An 18,618-nucleotide genomic window follows, 5' to 3' on the forward strand; every position below is an offset into this window, starting at 1 on the left:
CCTCCTCCCTGTAGGCCGTTTCATCATTGTTGCTGATGAGACCAATCACCGTAGTGTTGTCAGCAAACTTGACAATTGTGTTAGAGCCATGTACAGGTGTACAGTCGTAGGTGAAGAGGGAGTAAAGGAGAGGGCTCAGCACACATCCCTGTGGTATGCCGGCCGGTGTTCAGGGTGATGGTTGAGGAGGTGTGATTATCTAACCTAACAGACTGAGGTCTGTTGGTTAGGAAGTCCAAAATCCAGTTACAGAGGAAGGTATTGATGCCCAGTTCACTGAGGTTGCCATCTCTACGGCACTTCACTCTGCCCTGTCCCCCCCATGGCCCTGGACTCCCCGAGCATTACTAAGTTGGTAGTGGTTAAGGTGATGGGCTAGTATGCAGTAGCCTGAAAAGTTGTGGGCTCAATTCCTAGTTTCCACCGTTGTGCCCTTGAGCAAGGCACTTAACCCCAGGTTTCTCTGGGGACCATGTAGTCCCTCATAATGGAATTGACCTATGTAAGCCACTTTGGATGAAAAGTGTTTGCTAAATGAATGAATGTAAATGTTCTAATTTGCTCAGGTGGGCAGAGGGAGTCTTTTCATGTCTGGGCCCAGTGGCCCATAATCCATCCATGCCTACAGGACCTACCCATGTAGCAGCAGCAGTGACCCGCAGATGATGTGGGGAGTTGTGGTCAGGAATAGCCAATAATGTGGTTGTGCTGCCACCTACTGGTAGGTGTGCAGAACAGCAGGTCATTATTGTGTTCCAACTCATGTTGTTTTAGACCTGACCTGTCTGTCCTTTTGCACTTAACCCAAAGTTGTTCTGGGGACCATGTAGTCCCTTGTCTGCTAAATTAGATTCATTTAAATATTCTAATTTGCTGAGGTGGGCAGAGGGGCCCTTTTCATGTCTGCGCCCAGGGGCCCAGAGGCTCATAATCCATCCATGCCTACAGGACCTACCCATACAGCAGTAGTGACCCGCAGATGATGTGGGGAGTTGTGGACAGGAATTTTGTTTTGGTTTACAATAGCCACCACGTGAATAAGGCTAATTGATTCCATCTTTGACTCAAACCGGATAGTCGAGGTCTGTAGCAGTAATTAACAACCAAGACAATTTTGACAAGATATTTCTTTATTTCACAGCTGTTCCTGTTTCTTTTAACAGTAGTTCATGTTTAGGCTACGTAAACTAGTAAGTAAAGTAAATATAAAATGCAAACAATAACTTCTGGTGTATAAGCCACATTGTGTATGCATCACATGGTGTGGTGGTTTATGCTAATTGAAAACTTTTTTTTTTTTTTTTGCTAACAATCAACTGACTAAAATAGCATATTTCCCAGGCACATTGAGAAGAGAAGGACCAGAGTATGAAAAAAAAATCAATTACAGTTTGGGGGTGAGTGGGGGGTGTAGGGTACATGGGACATGCATTCATTTGTCAACTCTTCGTGCACAAATGAACACAACCCCAAGTTGAGTTCTCCTGTTGCATCAAGTAAGCCTAACCTGGATTTTGTTATCCAATCTATGTGTATACGCCATAATAACTCTCTTAAACTGGCACACAACAGAGATGTAAAACATGACCAAATAAAAGCTAAACATCTTTTCCTAAGATTACAATAGCCTACCATATGGGCAACTTTCTCAGAGATTCTGCATGCTTTTCACAATAATACACAATTCAGCAAAAGATCAAAACAAATGAAAGACCAGAAATGCTCATTTAGTTGTGCATTGTCAACAGGCAAACAACTGGCAGACCATTTCCATCAGTTGGTAAGAAGAGATCCAGCTTTTTTGTGGTAACCAAACAGCTGACAGAACAGTTGAATTGTTTTTGAGTCAGTTACTATTTTAACTAAGCAGCTGGGTAACCAGGTAACTGACCCCCAGCTGAGTTCTACAACAAGAAAGCCCCGAAGAAGTTCTCCTTCTGTCCAATTCTTTGCTGGCCACCCTCCAGCTTCACGAACACCGAGTCGTTTGTAAAGAGACGGAAGGCCCCTCCCAGGTAGCTGCTGGTCACATCTTGGGTCCCCCGTTTGTCTTGTCTGTCCCCCTTCAGAGGCTTTGGACAGTTGTACCTGTTTAAAGGAGGTGGGGGGTGGGGGGATGGGGTGTATTAGAATGCATCCTATGAAGTAGTCCGCATCATATTGTCCAGCACACTAAATATGTTGTGTGATCACACAGACAAAACAAATAATTTCAACCCAGTGCCATGAGACAAGCGCAAGCCTGTTGCAACGTTAAATTGTAATCCTTTTTAAAAACTTAAGTTATTCAGCTTTAAGTTTATTAAACTTTTATCCAAAAGCAATTTACAAAAGATGTTTTGTATCATGTACCTCACTGACTGCATCAGTTCCATGGGTGTCTTCCCATCCACATATCTCTCTGAGATCCTCATGATTGTGTGCTTGACTAGTATACAGTGGATGTCAGAGACGGCGACCTTGGAGTACAGGAAGTAGTAGCCCTCTTCCCTTATGGTCAGGAGCCAGTCCTTGAAGTCCATCTGATGGAGGAATCCATCCCCCAAAACTGTCCACAGGAGAACATTGCCTTTCCCCTCTGAAGCGCGGTCACCTGGAAAAGTCATGCAGCAAAATAATTTTCCTACAGACAGACAGCCCAGCAGTAGCTATTTATTGTTGTTTTAATACTGCAGCAGTCTACAGAGACACTCTGGCTTATGTTATCAACATCAGGAGCCTTGGACACAATCACACACACACACACATATAAAAAGAAAAAGACACACAACTAACAGACGAGGGTGAAAATAGATAGATAGATATATAGATAGATAGATACTTTATTGATCCCCAAGGAGAAATTCAAGGTCTCAGTAGCATACAGACATCACACACAACATTCACTAACAGCAGAAAAAAGTAATTAAAAGTATAATATAAAAAACACAACTAAGCAATAAGGACAGTAGAAGATAAAGAATATACTAAAATACAAATTATACTAAATAACACTAAATCTAAATCAAGTCTAAAAACAGTATCCACATAGTGGGTGATTAATCATGAGGCGCCTGCTATGACTGAGGCAGGGACTGAGCCTGTGATTCTCTGTGCATAGTAAGGTAAGGTGCTCTGTGTGAGTGAGTGTCATGGTGATGGTGCAAATGAGTAAGTCCAACAGTACAACAATAAAGTCTCTTTATGCCCCAGTGTTTAGTTGTAATGTTCATTTTTCTGCATTTCTTAATTTATTTTAATTGTGTGATGTCTGTATGCTACTGAGACCTTGAATACTCAATAAAGTATCTATCTATCTATCTATCTATCTATCTATCTAAAGGGAGACACTAGCCAAAGGCAAGTGAAAAGAGGTGGGTCTTTAAAAGGGACTTAAAAACATTCAGAGACTGAGCTGAACGGATGTGGAGGGGGAGGCAGTTCCAGAGTCTAGGGGCTGCCACTGAAAATGCTCTGTTCCCCCTAGTTTTCAGCCTGGCCCTGGGTTCTTCCAGCCGCAGTTGGTCTACTGACTGTAGTGCTCTGGAAGGGGAATGGTGGTGGAGAAGATCAGACAGGTAGGTGGGGGCCAGACTATGGAGAGACACACAGACAAGAGGAGTTTGAAATTGATGCGGTAGCGGATGGGGAGCCAGTGGAGTGAAGCCAGAACTGAGGTGATATGTTCGCGTTTTTTAGTGCAGGTGAGGAGTCGGGCGGCTGAGTTCTGAACCATCTGCAGGCGATGGAGCTAGGATTGATCGATGCCAGTGTAGAGAGCATTACAGTAGTCCAGTTGTGATGTGATGAAGGCATGGATGACTCTCTCAAGATCGCTCTGGGGCAGGTAGGCTTTGGTCTTAGCTAGGGTTCTGAAATGGAAACAGCTCTTCCTAACTACTGCATTGACCTGCTGTTGGAACTTGAATTTGCTGTCAAAAATCACGCCCAGATTTCTGACAGAGGGCCTGATGTTAGAGGCAAGGAGACCCAGGGCATTGGTGGAGAAGGCCAAAGAGGTTTTGCCAAAGACAATTAACTCAGTCTTGCTCTCATTAAGGTTGAGGAAGTTTGCACCCATCCATGCCTTGATGTCAGCAAGACAGTCACACAGTAGATGGAGTGCAGCCTGCCCATCAGCCTTAAGGGGGATATACAGCTGGACGTCATCTGCAAAGCAGTGGAAGGAGATGTTATCTTTTGCCAGGATATCCCCTAGGGGTAAAATGTACAGTAAAAAGAGGATGGGACCCAGAATAGAGCCTTGAGGGACCCCGCAGGTGAGGGGGGCAGGAGAGGAGTCTCCTAGCTGGACAGAGAAGCTCCTATCGGCCAGGTAGGACCGGAAGAACTCCAGGGCTGAGTCTTTGATGCCCACATGATGCTCGAGCCGAGCCAGCAGGATCCTGTGATCCACCGTGTCGAAGGCTGCAATTAGATCAAAGAGCACCAGGATCACAGGGCTACCTGAGTCAGCGGTTAGGAGCAGGTCATTGAGGACTCTCAGGAGCACAGTTTCTGTGCTGTGGGCTGTTCTAAAGCCAGACTGGAACTTCTCATAAATGTTATTGTTGGATAGGAAGGATTGCAGCTGGACATAAACCTCTCGCTCAAGGACTTTGGATAGGAACGGTAGCTTGGAGATAGGCCTGAAGTTTGAGAGGATGGCGGGGTCAAGGTTGGGCTTTTTTAGTAATGGTTGCACCACAGCATGCTTGAAGGCAGCCGGGACCCAACCAGGGGTGAGGATGGTGTTTATCAGCAGCAGGAGGAAGGGGGCAACCGTGTAGCAGTAGCATCCTTGAGTAGACGGGCAGTCAGAGGGGCAGTTGGAGGGCTGCAGATGGAGGGCCGCAGATGTCTGACTGTGTCAGAGAGGGAGGATAGTGAGATGGGCTTAAACTGCTTGAGGACAGCTGGCAGGGGGGGGGGGGAGGGGCAGGGAGTGGGGTGGCAGAGGTGTCTGGAGGCCTAAGTGCGGCAACCTTGTCAATGAAGAATTGTTGAAAACTCTCACAGAGGGCGGGTGATGGCACAACAGGGGATTCATTACGGGGATTTATGAGAGAATTCAGTGTATTAAAAAGAACCTGGGGTTTGACTGTTTCTGGAGACCAGGGTGGAAATGTACTGAGTTTTAGCAGCTTTAACGGCTCGGTGGTAGTCCGACAAGCAGTTACGGAGGATTTGGGCGGTCCTTCTGCCACTTTCGCTCCGCCCACCTACAGGTGCGTCTGAGGTCACGTGTTGCATCATTTAGCGATGGAGTTGACTGTGTTTTTTTGCGTTTGGGTTTGAAAGGGGCAATGGAGTCCAGAATGCCAGTCCAGGATGATGAGAGCATGGAGTGAAGCTCATCAGCAGTGTACTCAGAGTCTAATGACGGCCTACACAAGGGGGAGTCATTGAACATGGTAGAAAAATGTCCGGCAGTAGAGGGGTTTAGCGTGCGGGATACCTGTTTGGAGACACTGTGGGTCCTACCTGGGCATGGAGCTGTCACAGTGAACAGAATTGGGGAGTGGTCGGAAAAAGACAGATTTCATTAACAGAGACAGAAATACCATAGGACAGCACAAGATCTAATATGTGACCCTTTTCATGAGTTGGGCCAGTGACAGCTTGCTTTAAACTAAATGAGTCGAGGAGGTTTAAAAAGTCCCGGGTCAGAGGTTTGGACTCACAGCAAACATGGACATTAAAATCACCAGAAATTAAAATGTAATCATATTTTACCATTAGTCCAGACAAAAAGTCAGCAAAGTCATGGATAAAGTCTTTGTTGAATTTAGGTGGGCGATACACCACTGCGCACAAAACGGGGAAAGACAAAATTATTTCAAACAGTTGCAGTTCAAAGCTCGCAAAACCATTGTGTGGAATCTGCCGACAGTGAAACAGGGACTTGTAAACAGAGGCGACACCTCCACCTCTCCCAGTCGCACGGGGAGAATTGAAAAAGTTACAGTCCGGTGGAAGGAGTTCAGAGAACGGCGTGTTGCTGCCTGCAGAGACCCAGGTCTCGCACAGGAATAGAAAGTCCAGCTCCCGGGAAGTGAAGAAGTCGTTAATCATGAAAGTTTTGTTCGCCAGGGACCTTACATTGATGGAGGCCATCTGGATGGTTTGCTCATAGCCGCTAGCCCAGTGTGCTTCAACAGGCGTAGGCTAGAGTGGTCAACGCTACTCCTACCTACGTGTGGAGCGCCATTGAGACGGAGCTTGAGTACGAAGCCGTCCAGTCAACGCTGTCGGGAGAGCACGAGGGGCTAGAAATGGAGATGGACGGGCAGGATTTAGGTTTAGCAGGATCACGGTCGAGGGAGGCTTCAGCAGGAGTAGTGGACGAGACAGGACGGAGCCATCGCACTATATGCCGGGCTGCAGTTGAATAGGCCAGTTTGATCTTAAGTCTCACCAGCAGACCTCCTCTCTTTCCTCGTCTCCTGGAGCGCCTCTTGCGAGGATGGGCCACCGGCGTCCGGCACAGGTAAACTGGGATACCTGACAGCAGGGGAGGGGGAGATTTGGTCCAATCTCCAGGTTCAGTTCTGGCAACCCGAGCCACACGAATGTTTAGATCGCAGATGTTAAACAATGCTTGGCAATCGTAGCACAGAAGGGCAGACACATCCAGATAGATGCATAAAAACAGCAGAGTAACAAATTTAGTTAAGCAGAGCACCGGTGGAAGACGACTCGCCGAACAGACTGGCGCCATCATTGGTGTCACGCACAGTCACGCAGGCTCTGAGGGTGAAAACATAACTTCCTTGGAATTGTTTCATATCAGAGGTCTGTCTCTGTCTGTCTCTCTCTCTCTCTCTCTCTGTGTGTGTGTCAATCTCACCTTTGTATTTGGTTTCAGCACGGATCTCGAATTGCCTCTCTGACATAGCTACATGTATGAATGAAGGCACACCACCTCAAGCTGGACCTCTCAAAGACTGAACTGCTGGTCCTCCCAGCTAAACCTACCATACACCACGACATCAACATCAACATCAAATTTGACTCCCTGTCTGTTTCACCTACCAGGACTGAAGGAAATCTAGGAGTTTTTCTCGACAACCGACTAAACTTCTCAGATCATGTTGCCTCAGTCGCCCGGTCATGGCGTTTCGCACTCTACAACTTACGGAAAATCAGGACTTATTTGACTCAAGATGCTACCCAACTTCTAGTTCAGGCAATAGTCATCTCACGACCTGACTACTGCAATGCCCTCCTGACGGGTCTCCCAGCCTGCGCAGTGAAACCCCTTCAGATGATCCAGAACGCGGCAGCACGCCTGATCTACAACCAACCCAAAAGGGCACATTACCCCACTGCTCATCCAGCTACACTGGCTACCTATGGCGACCCGCATCAACTTCAAGGCTCTAACACTTGCATACAAAGTAGTCTCCGGTTCTGCTCCTGCCAATCCAAACTTTTCTCATCTGTTGTTCCTCGTTGGTGAAACACACTGCCAGTTCCTACAAGGGCAGGGACATCCCTCTCCATCTTCAAAAAACTCCTGAAGACCCAGCTCTTTAGAGAACATCTCCTCTCATAGCACCACTTACAACAAGTCTTGCTGATCCTAGCACTCACCAGCCGTCTTGAACTGACACGTAACTGTTAAAAACAGCACTCACTGATGCAATTATTCTTACTGTACTCTACCGTTTTTTAAATTGTCCTAAATTGTTGAGAGAATTGCTTTAAAACTTAAACTGTTTACCATGTTGTTAGTCGCTTTGGCTAAAAATGCGTCAGCCAAATGTAATGTAATGTAATGTATGTGAGTCACCATTTAGTCGAGCAGCTGGCTTTCTCTTTAGATCTTTGGTCTCTGGAATCTCACTGGAGGTTTTATTTTCTGCTGAGCTGGTGTCTCCATGGCCTTGGACAGAGAAAGAGAGAGAGAGATATAGAATGAGACTTACACCAATGTAGTCACATATCTGATGTGTATAAACAATATGTTTAATGAACAGCATATAATACATTATATCCATAGTGCTGTCATGGACTCTTCATGTGCTCAAGCCGTACAACCCCCCCCTCTCTCAACTCTGCCTCTCTTGCCTATTCCCACTATGGTAACAATATATAGTACCACTGATTACTTATTGACATTAACCATTTGATTTTCAGTAATACTAACCCACTCTACATCTCTCTTTCTTCCCCCTCACCTCACTTGTGAGGTATATATTGGCCCTCTTCTCACCCATCTCACCTGAAGTCCCATCCCTATGACTGCCCCATCGTTGCCTATTACTGTCCCCCTACCTGGATTCCTGGCCCGTCCAGCCTAGCGACCCATCACCTGCCTATGACAACTCTGCCCGGATTCCTGGCCCGTACTGCCAACCCACCACATGCCCTTTGACAACTCCTATTCCCCTGGACAATTCCAACGCTGGACTATTTGAACTTTCTGACACTAAATTAGGATTAATGCATTATCATACCGGATATATAATCATCCCACCTCTTGTAACTTTTACCTCAGGTGGCTTTAAACACCATGTCCTATTCTCTACACCTGCCTATCATATGCATTTGTCATGTATACAGACCTTACTGTCCTGTATTGACCCTAGGCAGAGGGGTCAGACCCTTGAGTCGTGGACTTGCTCGAGGTTTCTTCCTATATGTATCTCCAATTCTAGGGAGTTTTTCCTCGCCCCTGTTACCCATGGGCCTCACTATTGCATTCTACTGCCCCTGTCGCCCCTGTTACCCATGGGCCTCTCTCTTTCTTTACTTTTCTTCCTTTCTTTCCTTTTTCTCTGATTGCCTACATTCTGTAAAGCGCCATGATACATATGTAATGTTTTGGCGCTCTATAAGCACAATAAATTGAAATTGAATTGAAATTTTGAGAGGCAATAAAACCATTTATGATGATGCCGGTTTGCTGAGAGCGTTGGCACAGTGTGTGTGTGTGCGCGTGTGTGTACAGAAAATGTTTGTTTTGCAGGCCATGTTTATGGCTTTTGTGGATCCGCTTGGCCATTTGCCTGTTTGGCCTAGGTGTGTGTGTGTGTGTGTGTGTGGGAGACATGGCAGGCTGCCAGCAGTTAAGGTGTGTCTGTGCAGATGTTCTAAGAGCTTACTCCACTTGCTGAAACAACAAACAGAAACCACAGATCACATGCCCTGCCTCTTACACACGTGCACACACACACACACAAACTCACGCACACACACACACACACACACACACACACACACACACACACCTTCTTTTCTTTTCTTTTCTTTTTTTCTCTGATTGTCTAACACTCTGTAAAGCCCCATGAGACATGTGTAATGTTTTGGAGCTCTATAAGTACAATTAAATTGAAATTGTTATCAACAGCAGTCCAGGAGCTTGAACACAAACACGTGCAAGTGTGAATGTGTGTGAGCTTGTTTGTTTGTATGTGAGAGAGAAAGTGTGTGTGTGTGTGTGTGTGTGTGTGTGTGTGTGTCAGCCTGTCAGGGATGGAAATTAACACCCGCCACCCACCAAATGCGGGTGAATTTGTGTAGCCTACTGGCGGGTGAATTTGGTCAACTTCCCAGCCACTGTGGCGGGTAAATAAATAGGGCTGTTTTGCCTTTGCCCTTGTTTAGGTCCCACCTACTGCTGATTGCCGGAAACGGAGTTCCTAATTGTGGTTGATTGGACAGCCCTTAAAAGACCCAACATGGCATTAGTTCAGTGCCTTTGAGCCCGCCAGCATCCACGGTTGTGTAAGAGCCGTGGATGGCTATGTGTAATGTGTTTGTGTTTATGTTTTATGTTGTGTATTGTCCTGAGCTGTTGTAATGCTGTGTGATATTGACCTGCTCATTTTAAGCTGACTACAGTGGTAGTGTGTGCCGAGTGCGGCAATTACTCCCGGTGGTGAGAGTGGCTACGATGTAGCAAAATACTGGCCTAGTGTGGCCAGGGTGTGCCGGGTTCGGCAAAACTACTTCGGGTGTGGGTTCGTCAAAACTACTGCTGACGTACGTGACGGACGCGTGCGGGCTGGACATGGACAAGTGCCGCAGAGCAGGCGAGTCCCAGGGAGGAGCTCCTGGGCTTCGTGTTGCTGGAGTGCGACGGCGACACGCTGGCCGAGAGGCTGCTGACGTACGTGACGGACGCGTGCGGGCTGGACATGAACAAGTGCCGCGGCTTCGCGTACGACTGTGGTGGGAGCGGGGCACGGCACGCGCTGCGCATGCACACGGCGGCCGAACGCATCTCGGAGCGGCACCCGGCGGTCGTGCGCACTGTGGGTTGTTTTAAGGACATGTTTGTGCATGCCCATAGTCTGAAGCAGTCAAAGGTGATTCTAAACACGTCAATTCAAGTCCGAGACAGGACCCATCGTCAAAATTTGTGTCCACCACTCTAGTTCATCCAAAACAAAACAGAAAAGGGACTCAAAGGTCTAAATACAGGAATTATCCTTTAAGTTGCCTCTGTGTCAACCCAAATCAAGAATTTAAATGTGTGTCTAAACAAGTGCACATGCACCTGACAAAAGTGTCCTGACAAACCTGGGTCACATTAACAAATCTCAGTGTGTGTGTGTGTGTGTCTACATATTTGGTGACTGTGTATGTGTGTTCACCACATTTGTTAGATGAGCACCTGGAGCCTCATGTACAAAGCTTGCATATTGTAACGTTGGCGCACAAGACATTGCATAGCGTTCTCCCACGCAGGGCATGCTGGGATGCGGGAGCAAACATTTGGGGTTTATGTCTGTATTTCTCCTTAGTTTTGAGTGTAATGTTAGCGTCTTTATTGTAACATGTTTCCCTTTTAGTTCTCCCTCGTGTGTGATCCTCTTTGTGTGGGGGGCTGCGTCCACCCCTGTATAGCGTGTGTGTGTACTTGACCTGCCCCGTATGTATTGTGTTCTGAGTCTGTGTCCCTGCCCTCGATCCTTATTAAGGCTTGCATTGAATGAAGCTCTATGTCCTGAAACGTGAAAACATTACAATACGTACAGTAAATGCTGCGTACGGAAATTCTCACGCTCACGTCCGGATGTACATTTCCAATGTGTATCGTCAGTTGGCGACACTTAGAAGCAATGCAGCGCAACAACATTAGTTGATCGCGAATCTAGCCTTTATTTGCACATTATATTGTGAAACGTGGGTTATTAAAAATGATAACACTTCGAAAGTAGGCCTATGTTTCAACAAGTTATGCAACAACCTATCTATAATGACAACTGTAGACTTATTAGAGGATAAAAATTAAAAAACTATAGCCTACACAGCGCCGATATTTGGTTACACGATTGTTGATGACTGGCTTATCAAACATTTCAGATTTTGAAGAGCTTTCCACAAAACCTGTGATAAATGGGGTCAGCTTCACGCATTTGCCTATGCCTTAAAAGAAATACATATGGGACAGGATCATGCATGTGAATAGATACAGTAGGCTGACTAATAGGCTAAGTGAAATAAGCTATTTCCCTTAGTGTGATTGACTGCATGGCTACTTTGACTTTCCTCGAGTAAGCATTCGCATTATTGTCACACTTGTGTGCAAATATAGGGATATGATCCAGAAATCGTAATGTTGTGGCGAGGTGGTCTGGATCAACTTAGTTTATTCCATTCAGGTGCACGATGCGTTGTACTTGGACACGATTGATTTAATAATTTTTTAATAAATGCATGTTGTAATGGTCCAAATGCATTCAAACCCAGTTATGCGAACCCTGTCACCTACTTGCAGACCGACCAATAATTCTGTTACGGTCTCCTATAGCCTAGCCACTGCCACGCTCTGCCACTACTGTTTTTTGTTATTAATTACAGATGATAAAGACGTAAGATTCTTGCCAATTCGTCAGATAAGCACTTCTACCTCGCATTCGCTGGAAATAAACTTTTTTTATTAATTTGATGATTTCAATTATTAAACTTTGGAACAGGTTTGAGTATGAATGGATCCTTTTCATTCTTTTTACAATGTCAAAATGCAGCAGCATGTTACATGCAATGATGATATGGGTCCTCTCAATCTCCACTATGCAGTAGATCTAATTTGAATGTCATTTTTACTCCATTTAATTGGGAACGCATCTTCAGCGCGCACGAGAGGGGGAGAGGGAGAAAGTGGCAGGTTCCAGCTGCTTTGTCATTGTTACAGTGCATGAAAATGTACTGTACTGTTCTTCCTAGGCGTTTTATTACAGTGCATGAAAATGCACTATACAGTTCTTCCTAGGCTTCTTCTTCTAACGCACTTAATGCATCTTCAACCGTTTAATGTAGAAACTTCATTCAAACTGCGTTACGTCTTACTTGTGACATCTGGGCTTTGTATTTTTCATCTTTGTAACTTTTATACTTTTTAAACTATTCATTAAAAACTAGTCAAAATTTCCGTATAGACTTAACATTGGGCTGATGACATCACAATAGGGCCATTAAGCTAGAATCCTGAGCCAGGTGTTCCGGCCACCTGCACCAACTGTCAGTTTCTCAGGCTTTAAGCATACAGGGTGCATCCGAATAGTCAGTACATACTAACGTCGGTTAGAACGCACTACTCAACCGTTAATTTAGTATGTTATTTATGTATGCGAGCGAGTAGTAAGTTTGATGCATGTATGGAATGCATTTAGAGTTTTTAGAGTTGCTGTTGTGATCTTGACTATGAATTCTGATACATGGTGTGTTCATATTTGTTCAATTTTGATGTGGATTTCATTGCTTGTGAAGAAAATTTTGGAAAGATGTCATTGCTAGTTTCCCAATTGGGTTTTCCCAACTGTCTTGTTGTATTTGACTGCCCCTAGTGGCTTAAGAAATGTATAGCAAGTGCCTCATTGGCACACCTGAAACCCATGCTATAATTATGCTCAGACTCCTTGTTCCCAACACCCTGATGAAGGCTGGTGAGCCGACACGCGTTGGTGTTTTTTAATGGTTTAGCCCCTAATAATAAATAATCATTTTTTGCATCCTACTGAGTGCCTGGACCTGGAATCTTTTTCCAAACTGCTTTATTAACTTTTAACCCTTCCAAGAGCACCAGAGGATACAAGGGATACCTGTAGCGCTCCAGCTCCCCTTTTGTCTTCGCTTTCTTATAAGGTTATATAACATTTACATGTGAGGCAGACATCACACAACATAAAATTCTGATAGCAAAACATTTTAACTTATTGTATTCATACGCAGTCGTTAGTTACACTAGCCCATTGTCTTTACAGTAGATAGTGAATAAAAACCGCAGAAGGCAAAACTAAGGTAGACTGATAACGTTAATGTTAAATGCTTTTATGAAGCAAACTTAAGTTACATTTACCTGAGCTCACGTTAAGGTAACATAACATTAACTTTAAGATAATCAAGCCCAAGATAGCGCCAGCTTCACACATTTAAAGGAGAATTCCGGTGTGATATTGACCTAAAGTGTGTTGAAACATGATACCGAGTGTGAACGTATGTCTCATAGCCCACCTCGGCTTGTCCCCTGCACTCCACAATCTGGCGCTAGTTAGCCGATGCTACCAACAGCTTTTTCAATAGTGGTGCTTTGGCATCGGGCTAGCCATGCAAAAAAATCACTGTTTTACACCATTTACGAGGCTCAGTGTATCTCCACACTTCATTGGTAGACTTCCGAGGGCCCTGACATTTAAAACGAGACATTGAGAACTTTGAAAAAGCACTGGTAGTTTACTTACAAGACTATTTATACAGACAGTATCTTCACGAAGTTTAGCGTTTGCAGCCATCTTGAATTTAGTCACGATAAGTCGGCGACGAAAGTAAGAATGAACAGGTATGATAAGGGATCAGATTCCAAAAATAATTCAGTGGAAATGCATGGATTCCAGTTTCTTCCAGTAGCAGCAACTGGAATCCATGCATTTCCCCGGAATTATTTTTGCCTACCGATGAACATTTACCTGAATTAATTTCTTCTCCCGATAATACAATAGCAAATACAACTTAACTCAACTCAACTAATATACTTACATTTATAAACATCGGCAGAATAGCTGCCATGACCTCTATCATGTCAGCCATTTTGTCTGATTTGATTTTCCCGGCTGCTCGTCGTCTTCTACGGTTATCGGGCTCCCACTGAATTGTGGGATAGCGTAGTGACCATCCGTTGCTTTGGAGGTAGTAGGCCATCCGGGTACTTTTCCCCTACTAGTCGATGCCTACTAAGAATTCAGACGTACTACTACTGTGACATCCTGCATCTCGCCTACTGTACAGTACGTTTGTATGGGCAGAGACGGTTGATAAAGTATATTAAGGATCTTTGGTATGGGTATTTGGATGCACCCACAGTCTCATTCTCTTAAGACTACACATCCTGTTAAACTGTTTCCTCTGTCCACAATATTTCAAAATAAAAGTCCTCATTACAATAATTCCCTATTAAATAATTTAACCATTTAAACTATCCACCTATTTAACTGTTCAGTCATTCCAAATATATTAAACCTCAAGTACCCTAGCAACAGCCTAGCAACCATGTCAAATACCCTAGCAACAGCCTAGCAACCACTTCCACAGTTATAACCTAGCAACAACAGCCTAGCAACCATGTCAAATACCCTAGCAACAGCCTAGCAACCACTTCCACAGTTACAACCTAGCAACCAATATAGCAACCAATGAGTTTAACCTAGCAACCAGCATAGCAACCACCACAACTAACCTAGCAACAGCCTAGGATCCACGTCAAGTACCCTAGCAACAGCCTAGCAACCATGTCAAATACCCTAGCAACAGCTTAGCAACCACTTGCACAGTTACAACCTAGCAACCAACATAGCAACCAATGAGTTTAACCTAGCAACCACCACAGCAACCATAACCTAGCAACCAGCATAGCAACCACCACAACTAACATAGCAACAGCCTAGCAACCACCTCAAGTACCCTAGCAACAGCCTAGCAACCATGTCAAATACCCTAGCAACAGCTTAGCAACCACTTCCACAGTTACAACCTATCAACCAACATAGCAACCAATGAGTTTAACCTAGCAACCAGCATAGCAACCACTACAACTAGCCTAGCAACAGCCTAGCAACCACCTCAAGTACCCTAGCAACAGCATAGCAACCATGATAAATACCCTAGCATCAGCCTAGCAACTACTTTTACGATGACAACCTAGCAACCAACATAGCAACCACCATGACTACCCTAGCAACCAGCATGGCAACCACCATAACTACCCTAGCAACAATAGGATTTACTCTAGCAACAACCACAATGTCAACCTAGCAACCACCATAGCAACCAACAAGATTACCGTAGCAACCAGCATAGCAACCACTTAATTTGGCATAACAACCATATGTACCCTAGCAACACTATTGTTACTATATCTGCATTATTTGTTTTTACTCTGTATCATATTTTACAAAATATTCTTTGCATGTTCATGCACTAATAATTCCTTGGGAATTGCATTTCTAGTTTAGACTTGTTGTTTTAAAAACACAACACATGAGCCAGGAGAGATCAAACAGTTGAGGAGAAAGAGTTAGGAGGAGAAGAGAGGGAAATAGATGTGACACTCCATGTCAGAAGGTATTCAATATCTCTAGCGGTATTTGAAAAATCCTGGCTATGGCTATGACTGCAAGAGGGCACTATAATAGGCTGCACTCACTGTGATTTCAATCATTCGTTCCCTTAAACCAAACATTTACATGAAGCACATGATATGTTGATTGAAATGCATTCCACTCAGACAGGCTAGGTGCATAATTCACTTTTAAATGCAAACAGAAAATGTCTAGATAGCATCATGTCATGACATGCTTCCATTTCCAAAGCAATGAAGGCTATTTATACCAACTTAATCATTGTTAATATTGTGCTATAAATGTGGCACAAACAATGCTAGAGTTTGTTTATCAGCCATAGTCTATATTCGAATGGAAAAAGGTCTAGACTCAATGCCCTTAAAGTGATGGTGCACCATTTATACGACTTCAAACTAGTAATATTTTAAAAGTAGTAGGCCATTTTTCAAGAAATTAATATTTTAAACAAAAATACTTTTTTTTGGGGGGTGGGGCAAATGGCCAGCAGTGGCACTGCATCCATATACGTGAACTGACTGAAATGAGTGGTTTGGTAGTGGAGACATCCGTTTAAACAGGAAACACACATAGCACACACAAGAATCGCACACTCAACAATGACAAGTAACCCAGAAAATGTACAGTTTCAAGCAGCAAAGAAATAAATGCCAACTTAGAGCTTAAGTCCCATGTTAAGGCACTTTCCTTTTTACACAAATTATGCTACAAATTGTAGCCTACAATTTTCTCAGTCAAAAAAGCCTTTTTAAAGCTAAATATATAATGATATGACACTACAAATATGTGATAGATGTGGCAAAAAAAAGTAAGCTCGGATACTCACTGAGGCTGGAGCCTGTCAGGTTTGTGAGGCGACAGACCCAGCAGGCCTGCAGCAGTAGTCCACACAGGGCCCCAAGCAGCAGCCTCCACAGAAGCGTCTGCCTCTCCTCCAGCCTTCGCCACCGAGCGTCGTCGATGCTCAGAGAGCCACTGTGGTTATTAATGTCTGCCTCAGGAAATAGTATAGGTTTGGGGTCAGTATTCTCAGCCGCCATGATGTGCAGAGCTCTCTGTTCCTAACCTGGAAGGGTACCTTCTGGAGAATGTGTGGCGTTGTGAGGGTATTTTTGACAGATGAAATCAACCCAGCCCCTTTATCAGACTCCTCCTTATTCAGTCATGTTTGAAGTGCCATGTCAAATCAAGATGCAAAATACTATCAATTACAAACCCATAAATTGGCCTAAATTGAGTTTCGTCTGAAGAAAAATAAATCCATGACCGGGAGGTGTCGCAAGACAGATATTATTTTTCTTCAGACGAAACTCAACCCCGTTTCGTGTCATGTTCATGCGTCTAGTCCAGTGGTCCCCAAACTATGGCCCGCAGGCCGGATATGGCCCACCACCTCATTTTTTTCTGTGGCCCCCCAACACAAGTCCGTGGTATATTGCATCTGGCCCGCACGGGAGTATGACATCATCAAACTATAACCTCCGTAATTTCCCCCATTCATTCTCTATGGCGAGTCTTAACAGTACCCATGTAATACTCTTTTTGTCCACTGGTGGTTGTTTTGGCGCTGTTTCGCGTTTGCCATCGAAAACAGAATGAAATGTAGGCCTACCTGCAAACAATGTAAGATGCCTATGCTATGTGCCTATGCTGACTGCATCAGTGCTCAAAGTATTCTAAAAGTTTATCAATTAATTGTTAATAACTAACTAACTTCTATTCAAGTCATATTTTTGGGACTTTTTGGGATAATTATTTCTATTTTGTATTCACTTGTTCAAATGTTCATACAAATTCACAATTCACAAAGTTCTCATCGGGTGAGTAAAAGTGGTCATTTCAGATATTTTTGCCAGCACTTCATAAAACTCTCATAGTTTGAGAACTTTAAATTATTTGTAGGACATTGCTTGTTCACAACTTGAGCTGTGTAGGCAAAGACAGAGTTCAGAGTTCACACATTTTGAATAAAATATTTTGGGACTCCCTGCTAATACTTTTAGGAGTGCTTAAGTCTTTTAATTAGTATTGTTTCATTTGAGCTACATTTTACACTGATATGGCATGATGGCAATATAAACACAGCTAACAAAGGTATTAGATTGCAGTAGCCTATGATTACATGTAATGGAATATTCAACTAGGTAGACTGCTGTTATTCACAGTTCTAAGCTATTTATGGTTACTGATATACTCCTAGTCTCTGGCCCTCTCTTAGAGCCAGGCATAGTGAGCTGGCCCTTAGAAGAAAAAGTTTGGGGACCACTGGTCTAGTCTTTTCTGCACCATTAGTGATCTCCCAGTTATTTTAACTTAAAGAGTTGCAATCAGTAGGTCCATAAGCCTATGTTGCCCAATAACCTACTGACTAAGGTTGAAATTCAAAGGTTAAAACCAAAAGTTAAGCTTTTGATCGTTTCCAGTCCTTTTCAGTGCCTGACAGTTTGCTTTTTTAATCCAATTTGATATGCAGTGCGGTGCCTATATGAATCGGCCCTTACACAACCACCACCATCATAGTCTATGCATGGAATGGAATTTACATAGCCTACTATACATTGTTTTGAGCCTTATAAAGAACACAGACTCTTTCTTTTACTATCTATGCATGGTACTAGGCCTAGCCAGAGCCGGACAGTAACAGAGTACATTTACTTGAGTACAGTACTTGAGTACTGGGGGATCTGAGGGATCTGCAGGCCCGTCGCTAGAAGGCAAGCAAACCAAGCAATTGCTTGGGGCCCCGAGCTGGCCAGGGGCCCCAAGACAACGACTGGTTAAGAATAAAATGCAACGACAAACTGTGAGCGCCCCTTTCTCAGTAGTCGCTGACAGCAGCCAGCCAGCCAGGTTCGTGAGCTCTGCTGCTGGGAAAATATAAAACCTCGCAGTCATAATCATAGACATAATATATTATATAATTGCAATGTTATAGTCATAATTGTCATAATTGAAGCGAAGTTATGCGTCCGGAAGCCAGAAAAGAAAGAAGAGAAAGGAAGAGGATGACAAGAAAAAACAAGATAGTGGTAAGTGATAAATTACAGTATAT

At 44.1% G+C, this 18,618-nt stretch overlaps 1 protein-coding gene across 1 annotated transcript; it reads right to left on the bottom strand.

The window, feature by feature from the left end:
- Positions 1 to 1,121: 1,121 nt before the first annotated feature.
- On the bottom strand, positions 1,122 to 16,629 carry LOC125297933 (tumor necrosis factor ligand superfamily member 14-like). Its single transcript, XM_048248504.1, has 4 exons — positions 16,393 to 16,629; positions 7,775 to 7,867; positions 2,353 to 2,593; positions 1,122 to 2,088 (listed from the first exon to the last, which is right to left on the bottom strand). The coding sequence occupies exons 1-4, from the start codon at positions 16,604 to 16,606 to the stop codon at positions 1,905 to 1,907; spliced, it is 732 nt and encodes a 243-aa protein (XP_048104461.1). The 5' UTR covers positions 16,607 to 16,629; the 3' UTR covers positions 1,122 to 1,904.
- Positions 16,630 to 18,618: the final 1,989 nt, after the last annotated feature.

This window comes from Alosa alosa, chromosome 7 (genome assembly GCF_017589495.1).
Source record: "Alosa alosa isolate M-15738 ecotype Scorff River chromosome 7, AALO_Geno_1.1, whole genome shotgun sequence".
Lineage (NCBI taxonomy): Eukaryota > Metazoa > Chordata > Actinopteri > Clupeiformes > Clupeidae > Alosa > Alosa alosa.